A 25,149-nucleotide genomic window follows, 5' to 3' on the forward strand; every position below is an offset into this window, starting at 1 on the left:
TGTAATGTGAGCATAGCAGCGGTACCTGGCTCACAGGACTGATGTGAGGGCCAGGTGAGAAAATGTGTGTGACGCAACAGGACGGCCCTGGTACATACACGGCTCAATCAGTGGCCATCTGCGCTTTATCATCCTTTATCTCTTTACAGTATCATTAGCTCCATTTACTGCTGGGAAAATGGAGACCTGCTTGGGCAGATCCACCCAAAGCCAGTATGGAGCAGGCCTGAGGTGGAGGGCCCAAGGTCTCCTGACCGCCAGGTGGAGGCCTTTCCCATGAGCAGAGCGAGGATAATCCCGGTCTGGAATGTGGTTGTTTATTCCCCTCACAAGGCAGCTCTGGGTATTATTGGTTTATTCATAGCTTCCCACAGCCGGGAGAGAAGGGCTCATGGGCTCGGGGTGTTCTCTGAGGCCAGGATCCCGGGAGGGTGGGCTTGGAGTGGCTAGACTTTGCCTCAGGGGTGGGTGGGGGTTTCCCCTGGCGTGGCTCAGCTGCTCCTGAGTTGGCGGCTGGGCCTGTGAGTCAGAGCTAACCCGCGTCAGTGGCAGCCTTAGCCCCAGACCCCTGGAGGCCGTCCAGGGAGTGGCTCCTAAACAACGGGCCCCTCCCCCAGGAACACACTGAGATGCCCTTTCCCCAGCTCAGAGACAGCAAGGGATGGCCAAGGTCAGACAGCGAGGTATCACAAACTTGGTTCCACCTCAGATGACCAGTCTACCAAAGGGCCCAGGTGGGAGGGTCAGGAAGCTCCAGCCTGGGTCCAAGAGGCCGGTACTTGGACCCTGTCCTGGTAGCTCTATGGCCCCTGGCTCCACGCTACTGCCTGCGTCTGCCAGGCCAGGGCCAGTCACTGGAGCCCACGGCCAGTACTGAGCTGGCCAGCAGGTGCCAGGATGCTGGCTCACGCCAGCCCCACAACACTGAACTCCTGCAGTCGGGGGGGGGGGGGCCTACCAGGCCCACACCCCTCTGCCCAGCCTGGCAAGACTGCCCTCAGAGCCGCACACAGCAGGCTCTTTTCCCTCCCCTGGCCGCTCTCCCCCAACTCTCTCTCTCTTCTCTCCCCTTTCTCTCCTTCTCCTAGTCCGGTCTGCTCACTTCTGCTCTGTCCCCGTGGGTGCACTGCCTGCCCTCCTCCTCCTCCCGGGGACCCGACCACTACTCACCAGGGCCTGGAGCCTGGGCTTCGGTGGACAGACGCCTCTCCGGAGCCACAGCAGACTCCGTCCGACCCGCCGGCAGAGTGCACGGGAGGGTAGGGCAGGGGAGGGGGCAGCTTAGTAGCCAAAGCCAAAGCACATGGCAGAATGGGGTGGGGGTGGGGCGGCGGGAGGGGCTGGCTCCGGGGCCTGTGAGCAGTCCTGCCCACCCCAGGGCCAGGCACCTGCAGAGTCAGAGGGCTCTCCCATCTCCCAACTTGGGAAACCAAAGCCCAGGGTCCAGGTCACCCAGCTACTAGCACAGGGTGGGGTAGGGGTGTGGAAATCTCCCCCGCACAGGTGGAGACCAGGCTCAGTGCTGAAGGGACCTGTGGGGGGGGCTCTGCGGCAGGGTGAGCCCGCTCCGCTCCAGTCCTGCCACCAACCAGGCACAGAAGCCAAACACTCGGACTCTGCGGCAGGGTGAGCCCGCTCCGCTCCAGTCCTGCCACCAACCAGGCACAGAAGCCAAACACTCGGACTCTGCGGCAGGGTGAGCCCGCTCCGCTCCAGTCCTGCCACCAACCAGGCACAGAAGCCAAACACTCGGACTCTGCGGCAGGGTGAGCCCGCTCCGCTCCAGTCCTGCCACCAACCAGGCACAGAAGCCAAACACTCCAGAGACCACGAGGTCTGTGAGAAGCACCAGGTTTAATATTAAAATCTTTCCCTTAAAAAACAAAGTACACGGATAGGAAATTTTGATAACATATAAAATAGCATTTCTGTTGTATAAATGTGAGTTACTGTGAGTCCTAAAAATACTTGTAAACCTAGGTGATTACATCTTTGGTACCGAAGTGAGATCCCAGTCTCTCTCCTTAGGCAGGGTTCGGGGACCCCAGGGCAGGGAGATGCCAACCAGCTAGGGGGCTGGTGCCCAGAGGGGCTGATCTTCCCTCACCCTCTGCCAGCCCTCCCCCTGCCGGCGGTCTTGGCTACAGCACACACTCCTTTAGCACTCGGTGCCCTCTGGGCTGGGTGGCCGGCGCAGGACAGTGAGGTGAGCGGGCCTGAGTCGCGACAAAGCCATACCCCATGGGTACTGCCTTAGGGATGGGACAGATGAGAAGGCCGCGCTGAGTGCCCATTCTTGCACCCCTTTCTCAGGTCCCCCGTCCAAGCAGTCTTGTCATTTCCAGGGCCCTCCAGGGGCCCTCACTGTCCATTACGTCTCTGGCACAGACCTGGGCAGCAGGTGTTGGAGTGGGTGTGCATCAGGTGACTTGACCTCTCTGTCTCCTTGGACCAGGACAGCTCCAGAGGTTATTGTAGATGCTGCAAGCGCTCCCGTGCTCTTCCCATGTCCCTGGAGCAGCTGCTCAGGGCGTTCCGGGACACTGGCTGTCACTCCGAGTCAAGGCCTGGGCCTTGTGGGACTTGTTGGGGGCCTGGGAAAAGGGGCCAGTTCCTGAAAGCCTGGAGTGTGATATGTGGTCTGGAATCCATCCAGAGCCCCGCTGACCCCCAGGATGGAGGTTTGGATGTTTGGCTTTGCTTTATCTGAGCAAATGTGCAACGCCAGGAATGTTCTAGAATGTTAGTGCTAGCAGGGCACTAGAAGTCAATGAATCCAACCTGCTCGTTTTCAACAGGGAAAATAGGCCCAGAGAAGGAAAGGATCCCTGCAAAGTCTCTCAGCAGGCCTGGTACACATATGGTCGGTTCACAAGGTGGGCCACACGTGTGGACACTTCGCACAGGCACGTCTACACACTCATCACAGGTGTGGGTCCGTCTGGCCCTGGAGACTCTGATGCGTGGAGTAAGACTGGCAGTGATGAGGATAAAGACCCCAGGACCCGTAGAGCCAAGAAGACATGGACATGGGCACCATTTATGGGGCGATGTGCCCGAGGGCCTGGGGCCGGGGCTGCGGCCAGAACGCCCGGCCCTGGCTCAGCCCCCCGCATCAGTTAGTTGTGGATGGCCCCAGACCAGCTCGGGCCCCAGACCAGCTCCGACACCGAGGAGAAGAGGCCACACTGTCCGAGGCTGGGCCCCAGCACGGCCAGGAGCCAGGGAGACCAGGGTCCCTTCCCCAGCTTTCGGGCGGAGAAAGTACAAAGAGAGAACTAACTGCAGCTCCTTGAGGGGCAGCTGGCTGAACAGAAAAAATGTTCATTTACCACCCATGAACCTTGAGAATCTCCCCAGGGATTCTAACCTCCCACTTGTCAGCCAGGGGAGAATCCGAGATTGGGGCCACCACGCCCGACTGAACCCTCTGGGAGAACCTGGCTCAGAGTCACACGGCCTCCCCAGAGGCAGAGGGCTGGTCATGGGCCCTGCAGTTCTCTTGCCTCCTAAGTCAGCCGTTCGGGGTTGGGCTGCGACATGTCAGGTGCAGAAGCCTTCCAGAGGGGACAGCCGATGGGAGCAGTCTGGCTGCTGGGAGGCTGGGCAGGGCGGGCGGGAGGCGCAGGGTGCTGGGAGGTCGAGGGGGAGCTTCAGGCAGGACGGGGCCGGGGCCAGCCCCTACAGGAAGCTGTCCTCTGCCTCAGCCCGAGCCTCGGGGCAGCTTGAATCCGGCTCTGCCTCCGGCTCCACCTGGGACTCAGGTTGGGTCTCTGGTTCTGGTTCTGGTTCCTCTTGGGGGTCCAGGGGGCTGTCGCAGGAGATGGTCGAGGAGGTGTTGACTTCATTCAGGGTAGAGCTAGAGGGAGAAGGCGAGTGAGAGGTTGGGAGGGGTTGACTGTAAAATAACAACGGTATTAATCCACAGCTATGTACCTGACCTTGCATAGTGCACCTTACATACTTTGGCTCATTTAATCCCTATAAAGCTATGCCAGGCAGGCACTGCGAGGACAGTGCAGCTCAGAGAGGTTATGCCACTGTCCTGCACCACACAGCAGTAAGTATAGTAGCTGGAACTTTATCACAGATCCGGTTGGCTCCAAAGCTTATTCCTCACTCACCCGTGTCTCCATCACCTGCATCCTGAAGGTATATGCTGTCTCGTTTAATCCTCATCACAACCTCCAAACTGAAGTGCTCTTATTGTTTCTATTTTACAGATGAGGAAACTGAAGTTCAGAGAGGGGAAGCAACTGGTCTGAGGGCACAAGTCAGGGCCAGCATTCGCACCCTATGCTGTTTAAACCCTGAGCTTAAGTCCTCTGCTCACAGTCTGCCTGGCGCCTTGGAATATTAGCTGCTTCCCTGGGGTGGGGACGGCCTTTAGGAGGCCACGTCTGGTGGGTGCCTGGCGGGTCTCAAAGCAGAGCTGGAGTTGGAACCCAGATGCAACTCCTGCCACTTCATCATGAGCTGGGTCTCTTTTTTGGAGGGGGTGTCTGGCCTCATGGGGCACCCTTCTCTCCAGCTGAAGGGGAACTCTGTCTGAACATCAAGTCCCGGCAAAGCTGGGACTTCCACCAAAGCCCTCCCACCAAACTAACTTTACCACATCTCAAGGCAAAGAAAAGCATGAACGTCCTTCCCAGTCTGAACTCTGGCCTGAAACGCTGTAGGCACCTCTGCCCCTTACAACCTTGCCAGCTCCCTGGAGACCCCAAGGCACGTCTTTAGTGACTAAAGGACAGACCCCAGGCCTGGCGCTGGGGACGCCCCACACTAACACATGGGGTGCGGGGGTGCTAATTAGTTTTCTTCCTCTTCTCCTTAGGGCTGGGACAGGGCCTAGAGGGGAGCACAGGCGGCCTCTGGGGGCTCCTCTAGAGGAAACAGCTACATTTCAGGTAAGTCCCGGCCCATTCTTTCTCTCACCAGCTTGCCCTCTGCACCTGAGCGCACCAGAGGTCAAAGAGTTCAATTCTCTCTTCTGTTCGCTGGCAGGAATAAGTGCTCGTTCTAGATAACATACTTCTAAGGCAAGCCTTAGAAGTCTGACGCCACACACACAGACACGCACACACACAGTGCACACGATTGCACGCCCTGGGCCGCAGTGCTACCTGGCAAGGCTGGGAGAGCCCTCCGGTGGGCCATCATCAGCAACCTCCGGTTTGGGGTCGGGCAGGGGGATGATATAGTCGTTGTCACCCTCGTTGGGCTGCACAGCGGTGTAGAGGACTGAGCTGCTGTCCAGAGGGGATCGGAGGCCGTGGAAGCCAGGCAAGCGGGCTTGGGACCGAAGGACAGCAGGGTGGTCGCTCCTCAGAAACTCCTCATCCACCTGCTGGTACTTCTGCTCCGAGGGCCAGGGAGAACACAAGAAGCAGGGAAGGGCGGATCAGAAAAGCCTTTAGGGATCATCCAACCATTAGATTCTGACCCAGGCCCTTGTGTCCTGTGTAAGTTAAGCAACTGGTGCTCAGAGAGGAAGGACATTTGCCCAAAGCCACACAGCTGAGCTGACCTCCTTACGGCCACCTAGGGAGGGGCCGTCAATGGGCCAGCAGACCCGAGACTCTTAAGACTTCACTCACTTCAGACCAGACAGGTGTGGGCTCTCCTCCTGCCTCATCCTCCTTCAGTGGGGCCTCAGTTTCCCTAACTACTGAACGGCGACAACTCCACCCCATCTCACTGGTCCCTGAGCCATAACCAGACCTGGGGTGGGAGCGGGGTTAGGACTGGGCCTGGGTACTGGGTAACGGGCAGTGTCTCTGCCAAAGGAGATGGGCATCCGCCTCCTCTAGTTCCTGCCGTGGGCAGGGAGGTGTTAAGACCCAGGTGGCTCCATTTGCTTTGTCAAGCCTGGCTGGGGCCCAGGTGGTCAGGCCCTTAGTCGTCGGCCAGCCTCGGGAAGTTTAAAGCTCTGAAGCAGACCTGAGGTTTGGCATGGGTGAGAAGGCATGCAGAGGGATGCAGAGTGAAGGGGCTGCAGGCTCCCCTCCTCCACTCTAAACCCCCGGCCTCCATGTGGAAGTTTCCTAAACTCACACTCCAGCCCATTCCTTACTCGTACCAGCAGGGAGACTGAGACCCGGAGAGGGGAAAGGGTGGTCCCCCAAATACCGGTGTCTGACTGACTTCTGGACCAGAACTCTCCATTTCCCTCCCCCACTCTGCCTTAACCTACCTTTTTGTAACCCTCGCCCAGCAGTCTCTCGAGAAGCAGCACCAGCTGGGAGAAGGGAGGGCGGACCTCAAACTTCTCTTCCCAGCACTTCTGCATGATCTCGTAGCTGGGGAGAGGCACAGGGGTGAGGTCTCTGACACAGGGCATGGGGTGGGGGCTGCCGCCCCAGAACCAGGTGAGCAGTGAAAGGACTTGGGGAAGGGAGTGCATGGGTGTTGTTTTCCCACAGTCACACCTGGGTAGCCCCTTGGGAAGCCCTCCCTCCACTCCCAGCTGAGTGGGTCCATGGGGCTGACCACACCTGGGTGAGCACATGTCCCAGGTCTGGCCAGGAGGAGTTTGCATCCCCTCAGCTCAGTGGCTGGTTCTGGATGGGCAGGTGACCCCAGCTGGGCCCATGACAATCAGCTCTGGGCCTTTTGTTGGAACGATGGTGAAACAGGACACTGGGTAGTGCCAGCCTGAATATGAGCCCCAGGGTAGAAGGAGAGATTGCAGATGACACCAGCCGCACACCTAGATCTAGCCATACCTAGATTTTTCTAGATCTCTGGGCTAATAAATCTATTGTTGACTTAGCTGGTAGTTGAGTGTCTATTGTTTGCACCCGAAAAGTCCTCTGAAATGCACCACTCACATCTCGTCGGAGGCGTGGGCAGGCTGGGCCATGCGGTAGCCCCGCTTGATGGCATTGTAGAACTGCTCGTTCATGGGCAGCTCTGGGTAAGGGGTGCCACCTGCCAAGGAGCAAATACAAGAGAAGAGAGACACAGGCTCAGGGTGTGGAAAAAGTGGTGAAAAACCCTCACACCGGGGCTGGGTTGAGGAGGCAGGGGCCTTGGAATTGGGGAATGTGGGCTCCTCGGTGGCTCTGGACAGACTGCAGCCTCCCCAGAATCAGAGAACTGAAGAGTCCCGGAGCCACGCAGGCTTTTTAACGTCACTGTCTAAACCCCTCGATACTCAGTTGGGCAGGTAAAGAGACCCAGAGAGGGCAAGAGACTCGCCAAGGACACACAGCAGTAAGAAAGCAGCAGAGCAGGGACTTGAACCAGAGCCCCAACCCATGTTCCAGAGTCTGTTCACGACCCCACCGGGCTGGAAGTGTGAGTGGTCAGGGCGGATGCCGCGCCAGGCCTCGGAGCACTGTGGGAAGAAGGATGCATACCCAGGGTAAAGATCTCCCAGAGGAGGATCCCGAAGGACCACACGTCGCTCAGGGTGGTGTAGAGGCTGTTGAAGATGCTTTCGGGGGCCATCCACTTCAGCGGCAGGAAGGTCTGCAGGAAGGCAGGAGGGCCCGAGCTCAGGGAGGGGCCGAGCCCACTCTGCACCTGCCAGGGGGCGGGGACCTGGCAGTGCCCACCCACCCCAACGCTTCTTACTCTTCACCCCCTGAGAGTCTGTGTCTGCTGGCACACACAGCCATACCACGCTGGCCAGAGGGTCAGGAGGCTGTTTCCTTTCCCAGAAGCTCAGGTCATGGTAACCCCAGGTCTGAGCTCCTCACCGAACAGGCTTCCCTTCCAGACCCCGGCAGAGACCCTTGACCGAGTTCGCAAAGGGGGGTGGGAGCCAGAGACACGTCAAGGTGCCACCCAGCTCTGATCCTAGCTGTCTTAGACCTCTATGGCCTAGCATCCTTCCAGCTCTGGGGTTCACTGTCCCGATGTAGAAAGTGGGGACATGAATGGGACACAGGATGGTCATATTTTAACCAAATACTGCCTGCCACCTCGTCAGCTGTCTTCACCTATCACCTCGGCCTTTCCATCTCCTTCCTGCCATACTGGGACAATACATTTGGTCCATCCCTCCTCCAAACTCCTCAGGACCTGTTATAGGTGGTCCCTTGCCCCTTGTCATGACCAGAAAAATCTGAGTCTCCCATTCACCCTCACACGCCTTAGCAGCTCTGTCCCCTCCCACCCCTCCCTGTCCCTGCACACATGGGTAGGCAGGCAGAGCCTGTCGCTGCTGGTCAGACCAGACCACGAGGAGCCCTGTCCTGCTCTCCTATGAACCGAAGCCGTGCTGACCAGGAGCGTCAGAGGCGCACAGAGTGGGCGAAGGTACTCACGCTGCCTTTGGAGATGTAGTTCGAGTCCCGCATGATGTCACGAGCGAGGCCGAAGTCACAGATCTTGACCAGTTTGCCCTCACAGATGAGCACATTCCTAGCTGCCAAGTCTCGGTGGACACACTGCGGGGTGGGAATTGGGCGGGTGGCAATGGGAAATGAGGCCTCGGGGGCAATTGCGGGGAAAGACCCTCTGTGTCAAGTGCTTTGGGAAAAACGCATCACTGTTCAGGTGTGAGGGGCCACACAGGTGAGAGGGGTCACGTGATGTTAGGGTCACTGTCCTCACCCACCAGAGGGAACAAAACTACCATGTGAAACTGTGCACTTAGAGGACGCTGGCTGGCTGGGTGACCCCCTCCCACCACCTTCATCTGCCCACTGTGGCCACACGTACATTCTTGGAGGCCAGGAACTCCATGCCATTGGCCACTTGGTAGCTGAAGCCCACGAGATCCATGTAACTGAGCACTGGGGACTCGTTGATCAAAGTTGCTCGACAGGTCCTCTCGGGAGCTGGAGGAGAGCAGAAGGTCAGCCACCGTCCGTGTTCCCACGACCCACAGGACCTCTGCCCTAGCTCCTGGAGGCTAAACGTCCAAGACAGGAGGCTACAGATCCTCTAAGTCTAACCCGAAAGAAAAACAATTTCCATGTATCTAACTTAAACCTCTCCTACTCTATCAGGGTCTTCATTGTCCAGGGAAGCTTTCGGCACTTGCACTGGGCCACCTTTGCTCAGCCTGGCCTGCCTGCTTTTCAGGGGCACGAGGTCAGCCTTGGCCCTGAGCAGACCACTCTTCTCCAAGGCCCAGGAGGCCAGGTGCCCCTCCACCTTAGCCTCCCCTCCCTGTGGGCTGTGGACCCAGAAGCTGGGGTTCATATTGGGGCTCCACCACAAGGCAGCGTTGGGCAGGTGGTTATCCTCAGTTTCTGCATCTATGAAATGGGCACAAGGCCAACTTCCTCCCGGTGCTGTTGGCGGGCTAGGTCTGTGAAAGGCTTTGGAAAGAATGCATCACCCCACAGGTCTGAGGGTCATTCAGGGGAGAGGACACTGGCTACCCACCAGAGGGGACGTAGTTATCATAAGGAGCCATGTAGTTGGAGGACTCGATGTCTGCATACTTGATGTCTCTTTTCATGCCCAGCATGGGCACGTAGTCCATCGACTCGTCCTTGCTCATGTCCATGTAGCCACCGTCACTCTCCCCAGGCAGGGACACATGGCTGAGGGTAAGAGGAGGGTCACAGAAGGAGAGATCACAGGCTTTCCCTTCCTTTCCCCTCTTGCCCCTCAGCTCAGCCCTGGGGCCTGCAAGAACCTGCCACTCGAGTATTTCTTCTCGCCTGACCTGGGGTGACACAGTGGATAGAGACAACCTGGAACTCTGAGGTCGCCGGTTTGAAACCCCGGGTTTGCCATGTCGAAGCACATATGAGAAGCAGCTATGAGTTGATGCTTCCTGTTCCTCCCCAACCCCCTTCTTTCTCTCTCCTCTCTCTAAAATGAATAAAGAACATTTAAAAGAGAGAGAGTTGAAGCCCAATCGGGTACTTCTTCTCTCCTTCATTCACTTGTCCTCCTCCAGCCTGTCATTGTCATGTGAATGACCAGGTAGACTGCCCTCACAACCCACCTGTGGGGCTCTGAGCTGGGCCCTGGGGCTGCTAAGATGACAAGATGTTTGTCCTCAGAGAGCTCAGGTCAAGGGGCCATTACACCAGTCCAGGATAAAAGTCACAAGAAGGGCGTGTACAAAGTGACTTTCTGTGGCCTCTACCGCCGTGCTTTTCAACCTTTTTACACTTGGAGACTGGTGAATATTGGAGGATTATTACAGGGACCTCTAAGGCAGACATCAATCACCCTGAGCATAAGCGAACTTGACTAAGATCACTGGGTCTGTAATCTTCACACGACATCAAGGTGGTTAACTCTTTCATGGACCGGCGTGATATTTCTGGTAGACCCATGCTAGTCTGTGGAGCAGCAGTTGAAAAACACTGATCTAGATCGGTATTTTTTAACCACCAGTCCGTGGACTTGTCTGCCAGGAATTTCATGTCGTATGAAGATCATTGGGTTTGTAATCTTCATACAACATCCGGGTGGCTAACGCTTGTGCGCTGGCTATGGTCCACAGACCAGCGGTTGAAAAACATAGATAGCATCAGCCAGCCATGATGCCCACGAAAGCCCGGCGCCCACCCAGAGCGGGCAGTGAACTGCCCTAATGTGTCTGCCTACAGCAGCAGCTCCCCAGAGAGCTGTGCAACTATATACACGTGTCTCTGTAGATAGAAAAAAGCCCAAAATAAAATGGATCAAGATATTGGGGAGGACAGAGATGAGTTTTACTGTCTTTCGATGCTTTTCTGAAGTTACCCTTGCCTCTGCAATAAACACATATTGCTTTTGTAATCAGCAAAAGAACTAAGATGTTATTTTTGGAAAAGAAGAAGACGGGGGCTGCGTTGACCTCAGGGCACTGGGGAGGCTGGTGCACAGAGAGCGTGGGAACTGCAGCGAGGAGCGCAGCAAGGAGTCAGGCCTGGGACAGCAGGGCCCCGAGCGCTCACTACAGAAAGTAAGGAACGTGTCAACATATAGGGACCCTATGAGGCATCCAAGGGCTACGCCTGCAGTGCTTAGCACAGGGCCTGGCACACTGTAGACGGCCAGCAGGTGGCAGCCGATCCCACCATGATCATCAGCATTGTTGTCTGCCTTCTGGGTGCCCAAGCCCCAGGTCTTGAACTCTGCCCTCCCTGACCTCAGCTTCCTGCACTGGATAAGGAGGCAGCCAGCAGGTGCTCCTCGGGGCTCCCCGCCACCCTCCTGGTACCTGGGCAGGGGGAGCCCGACGGGCAGGGCGTTGCTGTAGAGCTCGGCGCTGGGCCGGCGGCGCTTGTCGCAGTGCTGCAGGAAGGTGTGTTTGTTGCGGTGCAGATAGTCCACCAGGTCACCGTAGCGGCAGTACTCGGTGATGATGTAGATGGGCCCTGTGGAGGGACAAGTTCAGGGACAGTCCCTGGTAGGCCTCAGGCTTCCCATCCAGGCTATGAGGCTACTGATGAGCTGCACGTAGGAGAGGCAGGCTGGTATAACGGGTTCTTTTCCTGCCTCTGTGACCAGGAACGAGATATTTTCCCTGAGCCTAACTTTCCCCATCTGTTAAATGGGGCTAATAATACCCACCACAGAGGGCTGTTGAGAGTGCTCATGGGATAATGCCTTTGTCAGCTCAGCTCAGTGCTTGGTACACAACGAGCACATGGTGTTAGCTGTTGTGATAGGTTTGCAAACCTAAGCTTATCCTGGAGCCCAGCAGATAAAGTAAATGCATTAGCTTAAGGTCAATCAGTGGGAACTGGAAGATATTAATGAAAACAAAAATTACGCAATGGGGTGATCATTGCAGACATAAGCTGGCCTACGTGTAAAGTGTACTTCTGTATTTTGTTTGGGTTGCCCAACACTGAGGAAAATCCCAAACCTCACAATAAGCAGCTGTCGACGGCAATAACATCTTCTTTGCAGCCTGACAACCTAACTTGCAATCAGAGTTTCAAATAAACACACTTAGCCAGAACGACTTCATTCTATGATCTGAATGAAGGCAGCTCTCTGTCAGCGGGCTGGTGGTCCCCAATAGTGCATAACTCATCTCAGGGGTGCAGGAGCTGTCTGTCACTTATTACAGTTGCGGACACGGACAACAGTGTGTGACTGCCACAGGGGAAGGGGGGTGGGGGTTGGTGGGAGAGGACAAAGGGGGATTCATGGAGACAGAGACTTGGCATTGGGTGGTGAGTACGCGATGCAGTATGCAGATGATGTGTTACGGAGTTGTACACGTTCATTTTTATTGTATTGTGAAATTTTAAAAGGTCAGAGGATCCCTCGATTTGGGAACTGCTGGCACTGGTGACCCGAGCGGTCCTTCGGCCCTGGTGGTGCTGTGATTCTGTGAGTTTCTAAACCCCAGATCCACCTGGCTCTGTAAAGTGAGAGTATCAGGCGGGATGGGTACAGACACTCCAGTGGGAGTTGTCTTGCTGTCCCTGGACTGAGGAGGTGGTGGAGAAGGGCTGGCCACTGGCATTTCCCAGACTCCTCTGGGCAAGTGGGTTTGTACCTCCTTTGGTACAGGCTCCCAGCAGATTGACCACATTCAGATGGGGCCCCAGGTGGCTCATGATCTTCAGCTCCGACATGAGGGCTTGCTTCTCACTGCTGCGGGCTGTGGCTGAGGGAGAGGGGGGCCTCAGGCTTGGCTCCATCACCGAGGCCCCATGGAGCCCCCACTGGAGCCTATTCTGGCTCTGCCCCACCCCAGTCTGTGCTGTAAGACCCAGGTGGTCAAGGGCGGTGAGGACCCACATGCAGGGGAGGGAAAGCAGGATGGGAGGAAGGAGGTGGGTGGAGGGAGGAGGGGGAGGAAGGAGGCTGCCAGAGGAGGGGGCAGGGTGAGGAAGCCTCTTTCCCAAAGCAGATCAGGAGTTGGGTTGGCTTGCAGGGTGACTAGACTCTTTGTGCCCTGCGAACCCCGTCAGGCCTGGCCTGCTCTGGGAGTGACTGGATCTGTGGGGAGGGGGTGGGGGAGCGGTGGGGGGTGCTCCTGGGACTCACATTTCAGCATCTTGACGGCCACTTTCATCGTGGCCTGAGAATGGCTCAGGCCATGAGCCGTGGCCTCCACCACCTGCCCAAAGGCCCCGGAGCCGAGGGTACGTCCTGGGATAGAGATGACGCCTCAGCTCCTGGCCCACCAGGAAGCTGCATCCCTACCTTCCTGAGTTCGCCTGACTATCCCTCAACCACCCTGGGCTTAAGGTGTTCCCCTCAACGCGGCTCCCAAAACCACAGCACTTCACGGCCCTTCTTGGTGTCTCATCTAAGTCCTACCTGCTTTTGGCCCATTTTAGCCCCTGGAAGCCTCCCTCCCTCCCCAGAGGGGAGCACAGCTTCTCTGTACCCCTCGGCCTCCAGCTGGACTAAGCACAGGCTGGGCGCTTGGCCTGTCCTCAAGTAATTCTTCCTCTCTTGTCACAAAAAGTCCCATCTCACACAAACATGGGACCATAGGACCTCAATGCTGAGGGTCCCTAGGGGATGGTCTTGTCCCTATTGTACAGAGGGGAGACTGAGGGCCAGAGAAGGCAAGACATCGGCCCTAAGTCTCGACACTAGTCACGGCTAAGCCAGGACCAGACCGCAGATCCCCCCTCCCCCGCCTCAAGTCCACACACTGCCATGGAGGTCTCCTTGGACTGACCAAGCACGAGCTGGTCCCGCGGCAGCTCCCAGGTGGAGTCATAGGGCAGCTGCATAGGGTCCACGTAGATGTACTCATGGCCATCGGAGCTCACAGACTCAATCACTTTCCATCGGATCTCATAGCGGGGCTTCTGCAGGACCAAGACCAGGGATGGGTCATCAGAGGGGATCAAGAGTCCCACTACTTCGAATCCCGTATGGAACAGATGGGGCTGGAGACCCAGAGGCCCAGAGAAGGGCAGGGGCATAACAGCTAAAGTCACACGGCAAGTTGTCAGTGGAGCCAAGGCCTTCATGGGTTCAGCGGAAACAGGTGCTAAGGGCTCCCAGCTAGGGAGTGACTGAAGACTGGCTGACAGCGAGGGCCTAGCTTATCGGAACCTCCTCCCCAGCTTCTCCCAGAGCCTCAGCGACTCCTCGGATGGGACGAGAGGAGCCAGCAGCCCCAGAAAGTGACACAAGACAGGGGCAGTCTGCTAGATGTGGACAGCCCCTCTCCATATTGGGTCGGTCACAGCAGGGATCTCAGGAATCTCTGAAAGATGTAACCATAGGATGTTGAAACCATGGGGTGTTGGAATCACTGGATTGGAATCTTAGAAAGACAGATTATGGGGTACTGCAACCCTCACTGTTAGAATGGTGAGATCTCAGAGAACGTGGATTAAAATACAGTTTAGTCGAATCCTAGACTCTCTGTGGGTAAGAGTTGGAAGAATCCTGGGGCCCACGTAGTCTACCCATAAGGTCCCATGCCCTATGTCCTGGGAAGGGCAGGAATGATGTCTGAGCAGGACTTGGACAGCGGAACAGTAGAGTTAGGGAACCCTGACGGCCTGGACCAGGCCCACGTTGGCCTAGGCCACTGGGGATGGAGGCAGCACAGACATCACTCTATGTCATTTTACATCTGATCTCTGTGCTGGGCCCCACACATGGCCAGGCCCTGCAGGATTCAAGGACAACAGGCAGTGTGTGTGTGTGGGGGGGGGGCATACAAAACAATGATGTGCCAGTCTGCATCTATTAGGCAAGGGCGAAGCTTACCTTCTGCCAGAGCATGATGAGGATGATGAAGGAGATGATCGTGAGGACCACCAGGGCCAGGATGGCAGAGATCACCACCACCTTGAAGGGCAGGGCTGGAGGCAGAGACGAGAGCCAGCCATAAGCCAACAGGGCGCTTGGCCTTCCCCTCATCTTATCTTTGGTACCACAGATCACTCTCTGTGGACCCTACCCAGAACGGAAGCCCCCCTCCCACACCCCTCCACAGCCTGTAATGTCAGAACCTCAGCCTCTTCCATAAATACCCCATGCCCTTCAGTAACTCCCCCTGCTCAGATCACTATCTGCCTCCCTGTCCCTTCAGTCTTGCGAGGGTCAGTCAAGCCAGTCTGCCATAGCTCCAGATCAGATACAAGCTCCTAGCAGCTAGCCTGAGGCTCACCCCTCCTCTCCACGCTTCCAGACATACTCTACGCCAGCTTGCACGTAAGAACAGGAATTGTACGTGCCTCGTTTGCACACTTGAATGGGGATTGTGCACCTGCACGTACATGCACAAACTCGTGGGTTTACACATGTATCTGAGAATTGTGCATTTTTCATTACATGGCTACAAATCTACATTTGTAGGGTTTGCACCTATGTCCAAGGATCAGGCATGTTCACGGACATGGCTTGCAACATGTATAGTGTATATACACTAGGCATAAGGAGAGAGTGCTAGTCATAGCCACGGTTTATAGATACATACTTGCGGATATTCACGTGTGCCAACATTGTGTTGTGTGTGCAGGAACATAGTCTGGTGGGTTTCTCATGGGCCCACTGTGGGCGTACAGGCACAGTCACAAGTATGGCAGGTTCGAAGTGGGGGTGAGGGGTCATCGGAGAGCACTAAGGCTGGATGACTCACACTGCGGCACCAGGATGACTTCCTGCACGTCATGGCCCAGCAGGTTACGCAGAGTACAGCGCACAGACAGCGGCTGGTCCACGCGGCGCAGGTGCAGCGTGCTCACCACCTCGAACTCCTGGTCCTCGGCCCAGTACGTCACGTTAGTCTCCAGCTGGCTCCCCTCCTCCGAACTGTTCCCCAGCGGCGTGGGCGGCAGTTGGCGCGGACACCTGCCAGTGACCCAGCCAGGTCAGCTTCCAGTCCCTGCCCTCTGCAGGCGGGGAAACTGAGGCCAAACGCAGGCAGCGCCACGAGGTTGTGGTGGAAGGACAGTAGCATCTAGCCCGCTACTTTCCGCTGCCTGGTCCTGAGTGGGTTCTCCTGTGGGTCCCTCAACTGACCGGCAGGGGGCGCGCCTACCCCAGAACTGAGAAGCCTGATTCGCAAAATCCATTTCCTTTGTTTGACCCTCAGAGTCAAGGCAAAAAAGGGGGGGGGGGCAATTTAGGTTCTACAGGGCATCTCCACTATGCTACATCTTCTAGGATTTGACTCTAACCTGAAATAATGTGCCCCAAAGATAGGGCTGGACAAGATGACCTTCAATGGGTCCTTCCAGCCAGCTGTGGGTATCCTGGGACTGGGGCAGGGGTTCTGCTCACCTTTTGAGGTCACTGCAGGTAGACCAGGTGAGGTGTGGCTGGGGCATGCCCCGGCCGCGACAACGGACTGTCTGGTCCCCATTGGCAGGGTGGCTCTCACTCAGCTCCAGCACACGAACAGGCACTGCATGGAGAAGGCAGGGGGCCAGGAGGAGGGGAGGTCAGAATAGACGGTGGGAAAGATCCTCAGGGAGGACGTGGCCCAGAGTCTCCCCTTGGGGGAGGGGAGCTGCAGACTGCAGGTGAACATGAAATACCAGGAACCACCGTGTGAAAAGTGGCGGTTCCCCTTCGAGTACTTCAAAGGGACAGCCTCGGTAGGATGCTAGTCTGTCTTTAACACCTCCCTGAGACTTGCTAATCTTCCCTTTTAACAGAGGGAGCAGGCCTCAGGACCAGGGCCCTGGGAAGGCGAGAGCATGGAGCTAGAATTTAATAGCATTGTTCTGTTGTCTTGGAGTTTATTTTAGTAGTTGCTTTAATATTTATGACATGTAAACAGTGACTTTCCATCTACAATCAAGAGGTTAAATTCTCTTTCAAAATAGGTTTTTCAGAAAGTCAGTTGACAAAACATGAAGTCACTATCATGTCATTCTTCTGCTCAGAACCCTGCAGTGACTCTCCCATTTCATTCAGTCACAGTAAAAGCCGGGGTCCATACAAGAGCCCATGAGGACCCACACAACCTCCCCCCATACCCCCTAACTGCCCTGTCCCATTCCCTGCCACACCCCTGTCACACTGGTCCAGCCTTCCTGCTGTGACTCCTGTCCTGACACTGCCTGGCGTGCCCTTTCTCAGAACAGCCACTTGGCCAATGCCCTCACCTTCTTCAAGTCTTCGTGCACTGTCATCTCAGTGAGCCCAACCCCATCGCGGCTATTTAACAGGGCACCCTCGCTGTCCTTGCCCCCAGAACTGTCAATCATCCTCATCAGCGATTTTTTTTTTTTCTTTCATGGCACCTGTTACCTTCCAACCTTCTACATAATTGGCTGGGGGTTTTACCCCTACTGTTGAATGTCTGTCTTCCCCCCACTAGGATACAAGCTGCACAAAGGCAGGGCCTCAAGCGCCTTGAACAGACTGGCAGACTGTAGTTGTTCAATAAACATCTATTTAATTAGTGGTGTAGTTTAAGGCAGTGGTCCCAACCTTTTTTTGGGCCATGGACCGGTTTAATGTCAGAAAATATTTTCACGGACCGGCCTTTAGGATGGGACAGATAAATGTATCACGTGACCGAGACAAGCATCAAGAAGTGAGTCTTAGACGGATGTAACAGAGGGAATCTGGTCATTTTTAAAAAATAAAACATCATTCAGACTTAAATATAAATAAAATGGAAATAATGTAAGTTATTTATTCTTTCTCTGCGGACTGGTACCAGTACCGGTCCGCGGCCCAGGGGTTGGGGACCATTGGTTTAAGGGGTACTTGAGAAGGGAAATTATGGCATTGGCGCATGAATGTCTGAGGTTTGGGAAACACCAGTCTAGCCCAGTGGCCAACTTGTACAGCTGGGGAAACCGAGGCCCAGAGAGGGAGTGTACACAGAGCAGTGGGTCAGTGTTGGAGCTCCGGCTATAACCCAGTCTCCTGAGTCCTGGGCTCCCTGTCCAGCTTCTCCCGTGGGCGGGTGGACAGTGGAGAAAAGGAGAGGAAGCAGGGGTGGGAGGTGGAGGGAAGGAAAGCAGGGTGGAGGGCTCCTCACCGTTGATTTGCAGCTGGAAGGAGACCCGGGCCTCGGCGTCCTCATGGAAGGCCACCATGGTGTAGTAACCAGCCTCGGCCACCTTCACCCGCACCAGGGTCAGTTCTGACACGTACCTGGGGAGCAGGCCAGGCCGGAAGGCCCAGCTGTCAGAGCTAGAAGAAGCCTTACAGCCTTCCCCAAGTGTCCTTGCACAGACAGGACCGACAAGGCCCAGGGAGGGGAAGGGGCTTGCCAAGTTCACGCAGTTATCAGCAGCAGAGCCAGGGCTCGTACCCATAGGATAGGCTCCTGAGTCCCCACCCAAAGGCAGCTCCACTGAGCCAAGAGGGAGGGTTAGGAGGGGTGGAGGGTGAAGGGATAGCACCATTTCCTCCCTCCTCCACATCTGTTCTCTTTCAGAAAGGCCTGACACTGCTTTCTCCCAACACAGGGCCCCTCAGGTCAGCCTGCTAATCTCCAGCCTCAGGGCTACCACTCATGCCTGCGTGGGTGGCAGTGGCCTGCCTGGCACCCTCTTCCCCAATCATCCTGCTTTTTGCTCCTCTGCTGCCCCCTGCTGGCTCCACCCATCACAAAGAACTAAACATCTGGGTGATCATCTGACCAGTGTGTTTTCCCCACTAGACAGGAAACTCTAGTTGGCATGGGACTGTGGTTTCTGTTCTCTGCAGCATCTCCAGGGCCTGACACACAGTAGGCTCTCAGGAAAGGTGGGCTTAGGTTAGTCCAGTAGCTCGCTGAAGGCTGCAGACCATAACTTCAAGAATGAAGTGGGCAGGCAGCCGCTCACCGAGTCTCGGACACATTGCGCGTGGACAGGGAGATCTCGCCGGCGCTGGAATCGCCCAGGGTGCGGTTGTCCTTGAACCACATGACGGTGGGCGGCGGGTAGGCCTCAAGCACCACCTGCAGAGTCCGGCTTCGGTGCAGCTCCGCAAACTGTACAGCGTCCAGTTCCCTCAGCAAGCGCACGTAGCCACTCTCTGCAAAGGGCGGCTGTCAGGGGTGGGGCTAGGCCCGCCACCAATGGGACAGTGCCTCTGGGGAGTGGGGCTTCTGGGGCGGAAATGACCAGAGCTGGGATTGAAGTTGCGGCTGGGTCTACAACTGGCCGGATTTGGGGCTGACATTGGTTTGGAGGCTGGGCTGGAGATTGAGACTGGAATAGTCATTCTCACGGGGCATGTTCCCCCCAGGATAGTGGCTGAGATGAGCTGCAGCCTGGTTGAATTTGGGGATGGGGCTGCCTGGGCTGGGGATGGAGGCTGGGGTTACAAATTGGGTTGGGGCCCGGGTTCTGGTTAGCAAGAAAGTCTAGATGGGATTAGGGTTGGATTTTGGGTTGGCATTGCACTTTGGTTTGGGTTTTTACTGGAAATGGAGAATTGGTTGGCATTGTGGCTGGAGCTAGACAGAAATGTGGCTGTCACATATCCCGGGGCTGTGACAGGATGTGGATCCAGCTCAGAGTGGGTGTTGGGGTTGAGCCCAAGGCACGCACCAACCACGGTGATATTGATGGCTTTTTCATCCTGATGTTCGTACAAGCTCTCCGATACATTGCAGGTGTAGGTCCCCGAGTCGCCCAGCTCGGCGCTGGGGATGTGCAGGGTGGAGCGTATGTGGAAGGGAATGTCAAAGTCGGTCACTGGCTCCACTAGTCGCCCACTCTGTAAGGACAGGTGGGGCAAGTCCCCCAGTCAGGAAGCATTCAAGAAGTCAGGCTGCCAGTCAAGACATCCATTCCTACCCGGCCCTTACGCCAACCCTGGCCCAGCATTACCTCCTCGCGGGGGTACGTCCACTCGAAGTTGACCACCTCGTTCCCGGTCACAATGCACGTGATGGTGATGTTCTCACCCTGGCGCACCACAGTCTGTACTGCGTTCATTGAGACATTGATGGATGACGCTGGTGGAGAGAGACTGGCTTAGGTCTGAGGAAGTCACCACCAGCTACCAGCACTGCAGCTTGGGGATGGGGTCAGAGTCCAGGAGAGGGAAGGGATGATTGGTATGGAAGATTCATTTATTCAACAAATATTTCTTTTTTTTATATATATATATTTTTCTGAAGTTGGAAACAGGGAGGCAGTCAGACAGACTGGGATCCACCTGGCACTCCCACCAGGGGGCGATGCTCTGCCCATCTGGGCAGAGCCATTCTAGCGCCTGAGGCAGAGGCCACAGAGCCATCCCCAGCGCCCGGGCCAACTTTGCTCCAATGGAGCCTCGGCTGCAGGAGGGGAAGAGAGAGACAGAGAGGAAGGAGAGGGGGAGGGGTAGAGAAGCAGATGGGCGCTTCTCCTGTGTGCCCTGGCCGGGAATCGAACCCAGGACTCCTGCACACCAGGCTGACGCTCTACCACTGAGCCAACTGGCCAGGGCCAACAAATATTTCTTAAAAGCCGACTCTATGCCTATGCCAGGCACTGGGGCTTTAGCAGGAAACACAATAGACAAAATTTCTGTCCTCATGGAACTGACATTCCAGAAGGGGTAGCAGTCTGGGAGTCAAAGAACCCTCCAGGCACCTAAATATGGGGAGTGAGCATAACTGTGTACCTGATACTCTGTGGCTTCTGTTTTATTTCATCTTTACAATAATCTCATGAAGCAGGCAGTGATTATTCCCATTTTACAGCCGAAGGAGCAGGCTCAGAGAGATTGTGTGCCCTGTGCAAAGTCACAGAGGCAGGAAGTGATGGAGCTGGGCTTCAAACCCAGCCAGCTCCAAAGTCGGTGCCTTTGACCACCACTATATACCGCCCAGCTCTGCCTCTGAGGCATCCTGTGACCGTGGGCAAATTCTATCCTCTTTCTGAGCCTGTTTTCTCATCTGTAAAATAGAGAACCATGACCTGCCTTCCTGTAAGGCTGTAAGGAGAACTCAGCGAAGGATGGAGCTGCACACTTGGTAAACTAAAAAAGGCTATGCCTCTGTGAACGGTCATACTGGCCTCTGCTGAGCATCAGGCCAGAGAGGGGGCTCACCCTGGAGGCTGTAGATATAGTAGGGGTCGGAATCCACCTCCCTGTCCTCGATGGTGGTCTTGCAGACATAGGTCTTGTCTTCAAAGGTTCCAGAGAAGCCACGTTGGTGGTCGTAGGAGACGGGCAGTGGATCATCCATTTTCTTCTCATGCAGTGTCACCACCAGTTGTGGATCAGTCACTCGGCATGGAATTGTGGTCTCAGTGACTTCCGTGAGAAAGATGAATAATTCCTCGGGGTAGACAGGGAGGAAGCCCATGGTGGGATCTGCCAGGGGTGGGGGGCAAAAACAAAGGTCAGGGAAAGCTGGGTTTCTGGCCATCTCAAAATTTTCTGTGTGACCTTGAGCAGGCTGCTTCTCCTTTCTAGCCTTCAGTCTTCCCATTGCAGAATAAGGATGCTCTCCAGGGCTCCCTTTTAACGTTAACATTGGATATGGACAGCACCATTGTGGGAAAGCCTCAGGGTGAAGCTCAGGCGCCTGGGGCCTGGAGAATGGGGAGGATGGGATGTGAAAGCCAAGGGGGAACATATTGGGACAGCTGAGAATGCGGAGGTCTTGGGAGCCAGGAATGGGGTGGGGTGGCAGGGAGTAGATCGATACTCAGACCGAGGGTGGGGATGGACGTACTCCTGGACTGAGCCAGGCTCGGCTCCATGATTCGTCTGCATCTCTGAGCTGGCTCTATTTCATCGTGTTACTAAAGCACTCTCTGAGTTTCCCCAGATGCCTGCAGTTGAGAAGAGGGGTGAGGGGGTGAGCAGAGGCCAAGGCCTCACCTGGCACGAAGATGTAGAGCCGTGTTTGCTCACCAGCCTCCAGCTCATGGGAATTATTATAGGTACAAAAGTATTCTCCTGTGTCCATCCCAGTGACATTGGTCAGCGTCAGGATGCTGGAGAAATTGCCATCCTGGGTCTGGGTCATTTCTTGCGGTAGCTGCTTGGATATTCGTTTCCACATCACTGGATCTGGACCCAAGCAGGTCAGAACCACGGTGCTGGAGACATTGAGGACAAGCTCTGGCCCCGGAGGGATGATGTCCAGACCTTGGAATGTCTGTGGTCCCAGCAACAACAGCAGGGGCAGCAACAGTGCTTGGCCTTTGGGAGAGGAGATCAGATGTCAGAGCATGGGAGCGTTCACACCTCTCCTCAGAGCTAACCCTGGAGGAGGCTGCAGATGCACAACCCTTGAAAAACACACCTTCCTAATCCATACATGGACGGGAACCCATGGCTCTGGAGCCTGCTTGCTCACTGCCCAGTCCCCAGGGCCTCCCGGCCTCAGTGCCTCTAGACCCCAACCTCGGAGTCCTGCAGCAGGCAGCAGCATTCAGGCCTGTGGGCATGTTCTCACAAAGGCATCAGGAAATCCTCGGGAAGCAATTCCCAGCCTCTAGTTCCTGCATTATTTCCCAGGTCACTTTCTGAGCCTCTTCCCTACAGCTGCCCCAGCCACCCAGGTCCCACCCAAAGCCCAGAGGTGACCCTGCTTGGGAGGGCAAGGTAGCTCAGAGTGGGCAGTCTGGGGCAGAAGAGACGCTGACGCCCCTGGGGAATCAAGGGGACTGGGATTGAGGGGTTGTCAAGTAACTGGTTCCTCCTTCCCTGCTGACATCCCTTCGGGAAGAATTCTGTAAGCCACGCCCCTCAGACATTGCCTAGTCATCGATTGCCAATGACCGCTGATTGCCAGGTCAGCCGATCAGCCCCAGGAGAGGCGAGTGCATGCAGCGGCAGGAGTGAGAGAGGGTATGCTGAGGGAAGCCCAGCCAGGACTGGACACCAAAACGGGGTCCAGGCAGGGGTGGCGAGTCCCATACCAGAAGCAGACCAGCGAGTGCTGGGGAGAGATGGGAGGCTGGGGTGACTCTTAGTGAGTGGGTGAGGACAGCTGGTGAGGGGGCATGGAGTGTAGAAGGCCAAGCAGAGGATTTGGGCGGATGGCTCTGCGCGAACAGAAAACCCACTGAGATTCATGGGCTGAGGGGTGGGCAGTGGCTGGTTGTCTCCACTGAGACCCACTGGAAGCCAGGAAATTCAGGTTCGAGAGTATAGCAGTGGCCCGGGGTTCCCAAGGCCTGTGCTAGCGTGCACCACCCCTGCCAGCTCTAGGGTCCTGCTTAGTGGCTCCTCGGGATCCTCTACCCCAGCCCTCAGTCCACCTACCTTTGAGGACAGGAGCTGGCATGGCACTCAGAAGCAGCATGGTGTCCTGCAGAGTTAAAACAGGGGTCAGTCAGGGCCCAAGGTGGGCAGAGGCAGTGCCAGGGCCCATCTTTGCATCTGGCTTCTGCAAAGTGAGCCCCAGCCGGGGCCACCCAGCCTTCACGTGCGTGAGGCTGAAGTCAAAGGCTACCTGTGTCTCATAGCCAAGAAGGTCCCTTCCCGCTGCACTAGGCTCAGCCTCAAGGAGCCTGGACCCTCCGTGGGCTCTGGCTCTACCTCTCCGCTGTCCCTGGCTGAGCTCCTGCCTCTCTCTGGGACTTAGTTTCTCTATATGTGCAGTGGGGTGGGGAACTTGGGTTGAACGCTGTCCAGGTGCCCGCCAGCTCTAACAGCCTGTCCTCCGGGTGACAGTTCAAATACTAGGCTCTTATCTTCCAGGACAAATATTTGGAAAAGTGTGATGAAAGGCCTGGAGGGAAGGGAGGGAGTAAGCCAGAACCCAGAGAGTCCCACAGCTCCACAATCACAACAAGAAGTGGAGGTGGCTGTGGGAAGGGAAGCAAGGGAGTCAGGGCTGTGGAATGTGGGGGCACCCCCATGCCCGGTCCCCGTCTCTCAGTCCAGAGCTGCACTGGGAAGCCCAGGGGAGAGGGGCCCTCTGCCCAAAATGCCTCAGAAGGTCCATGGAGACTACTGAATCCAAGCCTCTCCAACCCTCTTCTGGTGTCTAGTTGGAGAAACCGAGGCTCCGAGAGGAAAAAAAGTTTGTCTGAGATTACACAGCAGAGCTTGTGTGAGAGAGTGACAGACAGACTTGGGCTGATAGAGGTAGAGAGATAAAGACACAGAGAGACAGGGGGAGAGGAAACAGTGATCAAGACAGAAAGAGACGGAAGCAGGAACACTCACGGAAAGATAGACTGAACTGGGTGAGTCCTTGTTCTGCCTCTGCCTGTGGCCACCCCATTTAAAGATCCCAAATAACCACCAATCGCCAGGCTTGCAAGGGTCTGCCTGCGGCATGGACAGTAAGGAGACTAGAAGTCACAGTAAGGAGATGAGGAGTCACAGAGCGAGAAATGTGGGCAGTGACCACGTGACAAGACAACAAGGAGCCTCCCGGTGCTGTGGGTCTGCTGACTCCCCTGAGTGGCTGCCCAGCCTGGCTGCTCTTCAGACCCTGCCCGGGTCACCCAGCACTGCACCCCTAACCTCACTCCTTTCAGGTTCCCGCCCAGGGCTGGGGTCCTGGTCTGAGCCCCAGCAGGGCCGCGTCTGTGCCATCGCTCTCGGTGACCTGAGTCTGCAGCTCTCACAGTGGGACGATGCTGAGCGTACACTTCCGGCGCCACATTGGCGGGATAGACGGAAGGCTCCTGGCCTGTGGACTCCAGTCTTTGCTCTGCCCAGCACCCCAATAAGCTCTGAGTGAATCCGCTCCTCTCCTCCTCCTTCTCCCCATCCCTCAGACCAGCCTGACTGAGGGTCCCCTCATTTCTTTCCTCTCCCGTTTCTCAGTTGCTCCAGACTTCTGATGCGCAGTTTACTTCTCCCATCCCTCTTGCCCCAGCCCCTCCAGCAGAATGCCAGGCCTCCTCCAGCGGAGGGAGCAGCGCCATGGTGGAGCCAGCAGCCCCCACGGAGGCCCATCTACCCCTCCCCACGGTGGGTGCCCCTCTGACTCCCCCCTTCCTGCCAGAGATCTCAGCCAAAGAAAATCATTAGCAGCCGAGGCTGGGGGAGGGGGTCATTTCAGACTGCCTGCCCCTCCCCTCCCAGTCTCCCTGGCTGGCCGCACTGTTTATTATTCTAAAGGAGGAATTTGGTCGGCTGGCCTGGAGATGGGAGGTCATAGTAACTGAGGCTGGCCTGGCTCTGGGAGGCTGGGCTGTGTGGGCTGGGCCCCTGGCCCAGAGCAGCCTCTGACCCTGGCTCCTCTCCTGCTGGGCCTGGGGCTGGGGGCGGCTTAGAGTCGCTGAGACTCTCAGCTACAAGGGGTCTTCTTGAGCAGGCGACAGAAGCCCAGCGATGAAAAGAATCATGGCCCAGTCACACAGCAAAAAGGCAGAAGTATCAGGCTACGGGGAGAGGATAGTGGTCAGAGTCGCTCAAGGAGAGGGTAGACGCCTCCGAGAGAGTGTC

At 56.3% G+C, this 25,149-nt stretch overlaps 1 protein-coding gene across 2 annotated transcripts in view; it reads right to left on the reverse strand.

Annotated features, from left to right (window-relative positions):
* Positions 1–1,835: 1,835 nt before the first annotated feature.
* Positions 1,836–25,149, reverse strand: part of PDGFRB (platelet derived growth factor receptor beta) — a 37,569-nt gene continuing 14,255 nt past the window's right edge. The window contains exons 1-23 of one of the 2 annotated variants that reach the window (XM_066388473.1): positions 23,284–23,384; positions 23,008–23,053; positions 21,616–21,939; positions 20,836–21,102; positions 19,626–19,753; positions 19,344–19,512; positions 18,633–18,825; positions 17,840–17,955; positions 16,123–16,246; positions 15,479–15,690; positions 14,605–14,699; positions 13,556–13,688; positions 12,910–13,014; positions 12,416–12,526; positions 11,123–11,279; positions 9,343–9,503; positions 8,671–8,789; positions 8,274–8,396; positions 7,362–7,473; positions 6,831–6,930; positions 6,194–6,299; positions 5,124–5,356; positions 1,836–3,859 (exon numbers count right to left, since the gene is read on the reverse strand). In XM_066388473.1, the coding sequence (XP_066244570.1) occupies positions 3,682–3,859; positions 5,124–5,356; positions 6,194–6,299; positions 6,831–6,930; positions 7,362–7,473; positions 8,274–8,396; positions 8,671–8,789; positions 9,343–9,503; positions 11,123–11,279; positions 12,416–12,526; positions 12,910–13,014; positions 13,556–13,688; positions 14,605–14,699; positions 15,479–15,690; positions 16,123–16,246; positions 17,840–17,955; positions 18,633–18,825; positions 19,344–19,512; positions 19,626–19,753; positions 20,836–21,102; positions 21,616–21,939; positions 23,008–23,047 (3,306 nt within the window). In that variant the 5' untranslated portion in view covers positions 23,048–23,053; positions 23,284–23,384 and the 3' untranslated portion in view covers positions 1,836–3,681. Of the gene's footprint in view, positions 3,860–5,123; positions 5,357–6,193; positions 6,300–6,830; positions 6,931–7,361; positions 7,474–8,273; positions 8,397–8,670; positions 8,790–9,342; positions 9,504–11,122; positions 11,280–12,415; positions 12,527–12,909; positions 13,015–13,555; positions 13,689–14,604; positions 14,700–15,478; positions 15,691–16,122; positions 16,247–17,839; positions 17,956–18,632; positions 18,826–19,343; positions 19,513–19,625; positions 19,754–20,835; positions 21,103–21,615; positions 21,940–23,007; positions 23,054–23,283; positions 23,385–25,149 lie in introns of those variants that run through there. The other variant, XM_066388472.1, reaches the window with a different exon arrangement.

Source organism: Saccopteryx leptura, chromosome 6 (assembly GCF_036850995.1).
Source record: "Saccopteryx leptura isolate mSacLep1 chromosome 6, mSacLep1_pri_phased_curated, whole genome shotgun sequence".
Lineage (NCBI taxonomy): Eukaryota > Metazoa > Chordata > Mammalia > Chiroptera > Emballonuridae > Saccopteryx > Saccopteryx leptura.